Source organism: Mandrillus leucophaeus, unplaced genomic scaffold (genome assembly GCF_000951045.1).
Source record: "Mandrillus leucophaeus isolate KB7577 unplaced genomic scaffold, Mleu.le_1.0 Scaffold493, whole genome shotgun sequence".
In the NCBI taxonomy this organism is placed as follows: domain Eukaryota; kingdom Metazoa; phylum Chordata; class Mammalia; order Primates; family Cercopithecidae; genus Mandrillus; species Mandrillus leucophaeus.
The window spans coordinates 1900031-1905022 of NW_012105287.1; the positions used below are offsets into that span (position 1 = coordinate 1900031).

Consider the following 4992-nt stretch of genomic DNA (forward strand, 5'->3'; position numbering starts at 1 on the left):
GATCCACCCATCTCAGCCTCCCAAAGTGCTGCGATTTCAGGTGTAAGCCACCGTGCCCTGCCCAGTGTACAGTTGAGTATGTGCGAGTGTGTATGGTATGTGTCCCTCACAATTCATTTAGGCCCAAAGGTGACACAGGACAAGGACAATCCCATTTGGGGCTCTCAGGGTAGAAGTCAAGTCTCCCATGTCACACTGGGAGGCCCCGAGAGACTTCTCCACCCCATCGGGTCGCCAGGCACAGCAGTCTAAATTCTTCAGTGTCTTTCCCCAAAATCACCTCCCTAGCTCCTAGTCCAGGACCCTACTCAAAAGGGGAGCTCAGATGGTATGGAAAAGAGGCCACCAGACAACAGGTAGAAGAAAAACACATACTCAAGAAATTTAATTCTCTGCCCTAGTTTATTTGTCTTGCGTTGGTCCAAAGGCCGGGTTTACACACTCAATATGTAAGAGCTACAGAAAAAAAGTCTTCAGGGCCCACCCCTCACCCCCACTTCCTGGATCTTTCACTCATCCACCTGTCAGGGATGAAACTCTTTAGAGATAGACAGGAAGAGCCCCCCACTTTGCCAATAGGGAGACTGAGGGCCAGAGGCTGCATCAGTGACTTCCATGCCACTGTTCACCCACCAGTGTCCCCTCTTCATACCCCTGCTCACCCACCAGGATCTTGCATTCTCTTGGCTCCCAGGAACAAAAGAGAGCTCAGCTACCTTAGTCGTTGGTTCTTTCCAAGGCTCACCCACTCTGTAACTCACGGAGCCTGCCAATCCCTGTTTGAAGGGCCATGCAGTGAAAGAAGGGGTTAAAATTCAGCATCCTAAGCATTTCCAGAGGCTTAGGCTGACACTGCCCCCTTCCCATCCCAGAAAGCCATCCTCTGGCTCCTCCTGACAGTCTGACTTCAGAGAAATGAACCAAACCAATTCGACATCCAATGCTTCTAAAGCCAGAGAGGCACAGCAAGGTAGAGGCAGAGACAGGGAAGCGATATTTTCCTCATCAGCTTTGGAACATCTTGTCTGTTCCTTGCAGGCTTATTAACATACATTGCTTTTCATCAGAAGCTTAAATCAACAGGGTTTGCGACAGCTCCTTTCCCAGTGGAGAGATGGTTTGTTTGGGAACTGGTACTTTAGAATTCCCGTTCTCCTATTCTTCACAGGGTTCCACTATTGTCATCTCCCCTGTCCCCATCTCCCATGTGCCCAAAGGCAGAGTTCAAGAGGGACAGTCCCCTATGTCCTTCTCTGTCCCCACCCCCACCATCATCTCCATCACTACTCCCGGTTCCCCTTCCTGATACCAGTTCTCCACCCACTGCCAGACAAAATTGCAGCCAAAATGCCATGGCAGGCCAGAGCAGCCACTAAACCTCCTACAAGCAAAGCCAACATCAGGGACGATAGCCTCAGCTGAGCAAGTCTGGGTTAAGTGAGGGAAAGGGAAAGAAGAGGTGGCCTGGGAAACCCCAGGGGAATGGGTCAGCCACAACCCTCAGATAAATGATAGCATGCTAGCCCTCTGTCTCCAGGGAACAGTGGGGCCCAGTGGAGAAGAAAGGCTGCGGTAGGCCATGAGGAACACAAGGTGTGGGTGGATACCCCACAGTGCAGCTGGATATGTATTTGCACACACCTGCTCATGAGTCTGCCTGCAAACACACATGCTCCTAACATATACCTCCCATGCCTGCAGCCACACACGTGCACCCCTGCACACACAAGGGCTCCCTCCCATACATCCAACACAAGCCTGCACACTCAAACTCACTCATAGACACATCTTCTGCATATACATCCTCACTCATGCGCATATACACACACTGCTGGGTACCTGTCTACACACGCACATACAGATTTCCTCATTCTTCTTACATACTACACACATACATGTTCACTCTTACATGCTCACATATAGGTCTGCAGATAAATTAGCTTGTGTGTGCACATGTGCACACAGCACACTTAAGCTCATTTATACATGTTTATTCACACATTCCTATACACACCAGCCTACATGTTAGCACACACACACTCATGCCTACCTGCAATCATGCCAGCAAATAATTATGTACTTACTAGTGCACAACCTCACACATGCCTGCAAATATACACATACACCCTTGCACACTTGTGGAGACACACCCTTAGCCCTGGTCCTGGGGCCTGGATGGTGCTGCCCTCTGCTGGAGACAGCGAATGAGCTCCTTCCGGTTGTCTAGGATGGTGTCGAAGCTCTCCTGTAGTCGGGCCTGCTGGTCAATCAACTGATGCTGCAGGCCCCGGATCCACTGGAGCAGTGCCAGGCGACGGTACATCACCAAGTGCACGTGGTGCTTTTCTTTCTCCTGCTCTTTGTAGCGCTCCTGGGCTTGTAAGTGCTGCACAGCCTGGGCCACTGAGGGCAGAAGGGGATCGGGAGGGCCAAGGCCTCGCGGGGTCCCACAGGCAGGCTCAGGACTGCTGCTAGGGCTGTTGATACTCAGGGAACTGCTGGCATAACCATTGTCCTCCAGAGGGGAGCAGACTGTGCCAGCACCACCCATCTTCTCAGGCTCAGCCCCGGGAATCTCTGCCCCCTCTGGGGGGCTGCGCACCCCTTCCTCAGGGGATCCAGGGGCCTGGAAGGCCTGGTTGTCAGAGGGCGACTCAGAGGAGCTCCTCCTCAGGATAGGTTCCACTCTGCCTGGCATCCCATGCCAATTCTCATTAGCATCCTTGGCACTTGCCATGAAGTTGGAGTTGTTGTCTGGTTGGAGCTCGGGCTGACATACTCCAGGAGGTGGATCCCCCAGGAATTGGCCCCCCTCAGCTAGCCCTGGCTGGATGGTGAACATCTGGTCTGTAAAGGGAAAGCAGGAGACTGAGTCACAGTAGGACAGGGTGGGGTGCCTGAAGTCAGGGCAACTTAGCTGCAGGGACAAGGCTGAAAGCAAGAGCCTGACCACTCCCTGTCAAGCCCTTTCTCTTGACTCTGGTGACACTTCCCCTCACGGTTTTCATCCTCCCTGTCTACCTGTTCATTCTCAGTCTCCTGCAGAGGGTTTTTCCTCAGTCCTCAGAGCCAGGCTGTCTTCTGATTTTGCACATTTCTCTCCAGAGGACCTCAGTCTCTGCTGTAGCTTCAAGGACCATCATATGCTGATGACTCTCAGATCTGTCTTCAGCCCAGATCTAACTGCTATCCAACCCTGCAACCAATCGTAGGCTCCTCAAATTCTACATAACCAGTCTGGGTGCGGTGGCTCATGCCTGTAATCACAGCACTTTGGGAGGCCGAGGCAGGCAGATCACCTGAGGTCAGAAGTTCGAGACTAGACTGGCCAACATGGTGAAACCCCATCTCTACTAAAAATACAAAAATTAGCCAGGAGTGGTGACAGGCACCTGTAATCCCAGCTATTTGGGAGGCTGAGGCATGGGAAGCGCTTGAACCCAGGAGGCAGAGGTTGTAGTGAACTGAGATTGTGCCACCACACTCCAGCCTGGGTGACAGAGTGAGACTTCATCCCTCTCCACCCCCCGCCCCCACCACCAAAATTCTATATAACCAAACAAGCTCTCCTTCAGTATCCTCAGCAAGATGGCTCCACCCTCCATCCAGAAGGCTAGGAGCATCCTGGGCTCCTCACTCTCCTTCCTTCTCCCATCTCATTGATAACCACATTCTGACCATTCTTCCTCTTCCAGGCCATTTCTGACCTGGATTATTGCCTCGGCCTTTTCACTGGTCTCTCTGCCCCCAGTTACAAATGTAAATTTCACTTGTCACCACTCAGAATGCCCTCCCTGAACTCCTGCTAAACCTCTATGTGGCCTACAAGGCCCTGTTTGATCTGGCCTCTGCTCACCCTTCCATACCTGCCTTTTGCCACTCTGTCCCTCCCATCATAGCAAACTGCCCAGAGATCTCAAAACACACCATTGTTCTTCTTACAGTATTCCTTTGGCCTATAATATCCTTCCTCTCTCCTCCCCTCCCCTCAAAGCTCCTCCCTTCTCCACCCAGCAAATTCCTTTTTGTACTTCAAAATCAGCTGTAATATCCCCATATCTCCATGTACCCATGTCTCTGAAGCTGTCTTGATACTGCCGCAATCAATATTACATAAACAAGCACGGTTAGTTATGCCTTCCTCTGGGTCCCCACTGCCCTGGGTACACACTGTCTTATCCAACTTTGTGTCTGTCCCTGGCATACATGGTCGACGATCAGTGAATGTCTATTTAACTGGCAGTTTTGGTTTGTGGCAATGATCTTGTAATAGCAGTTTGTAATCTAGCTTGGACCTCCCCTATATATCCTCCATCATATTCCCCAGAGTCAGCCAGCATAGAGCCCGGAACCAGGCTGTCTGTGCATACAGGTACTTGCTAAGCGAGTGAAGGGGAGAAGAGACTGCAGTGAATTTCCATGCTCAGGAAGCTACTCCCGACTCCCCCGGGCTGGAAGAGCTGGGTTCAGTTCCCTCTCCTACCCTAGCCAGGGAGCCCAGCCTTCCCCAGTGACAAGCTTTTCTTCTGAGCCTGCCCACTTCCCTCCCAATGCCTCTGGAACACGGCCACTATCTTGTGTCCCTGTCCCTAGCTTGCTCCATCCTGAGACCCTGGAGGGCGGGCATACCACACCACTCTTCTCTCCTCCATAACCTGCTTCTAACCAAAATTAGGATTTGAATTGACAAAGGAATTCTACTGACCAAACAGCACTGGGATTAGAACAATTTAAGAGCATGAAGAGGAAGGATATTGTAAGTGGAGCCGGCACTGGGAGGCGCTCCATAGGTGGCATGGACCCTCCCCACCCCCAGCAACGGGCAGAAGTCCTGGGGAGAAGGGTGTAGGAACAGTTCCTTTGTAATCGCCCTCTAAGCAAGGCTTGTGGGAAGGTGCCTACAGATCTCCCCTCGCCCCAATTTTTAATTTTTCCTATACTTGGATGGGGCCATGAAGGAAGCTGGGATGGGGTGGAGGTGGCGCTAGGGAT

General features: G+C 51.8%; 1 protein-coding gene across 1 annotated transcript; it reads right to left on the minus strand.

Moving 5' to 3' along the window:
* Positions 1–383: 383 nt before the first annotated feature.
* LOC105550662 (chromosome unknown open reading frame, human C1orf216) lies at positions 384–3430 on the minus strand. Its single transcript, XM_011995633.1, has 2 exons — positions 3022–3430; positions 384–2847 (listed from the first exon to the last, which is right to left on the minus strand). The coding sequence occupies exon 2, from the start codon at positions 2840–2842 to the stop codon at positions 2153–2155; it is 690 nt and encodes a 229-aa protein (XP_011851023.1). The 5' UTR covers positions 2843–2847; positions 3022–3430; the 3' UTR covers positions 384–2152.
* Between the last annotated feature and the right edge of the window lie 1562 nt (positions 3431–4992).

Excerpts from the sequence above, each read along its gene's own strand:
- LOC105550662 (XM_011995633.1), bottom strand. The coding sequence starts at position 2,842 with ATGTTCACCATCCAGCCAGGGCTAGCTGAGGGGGGCCAATTCCTGGGG.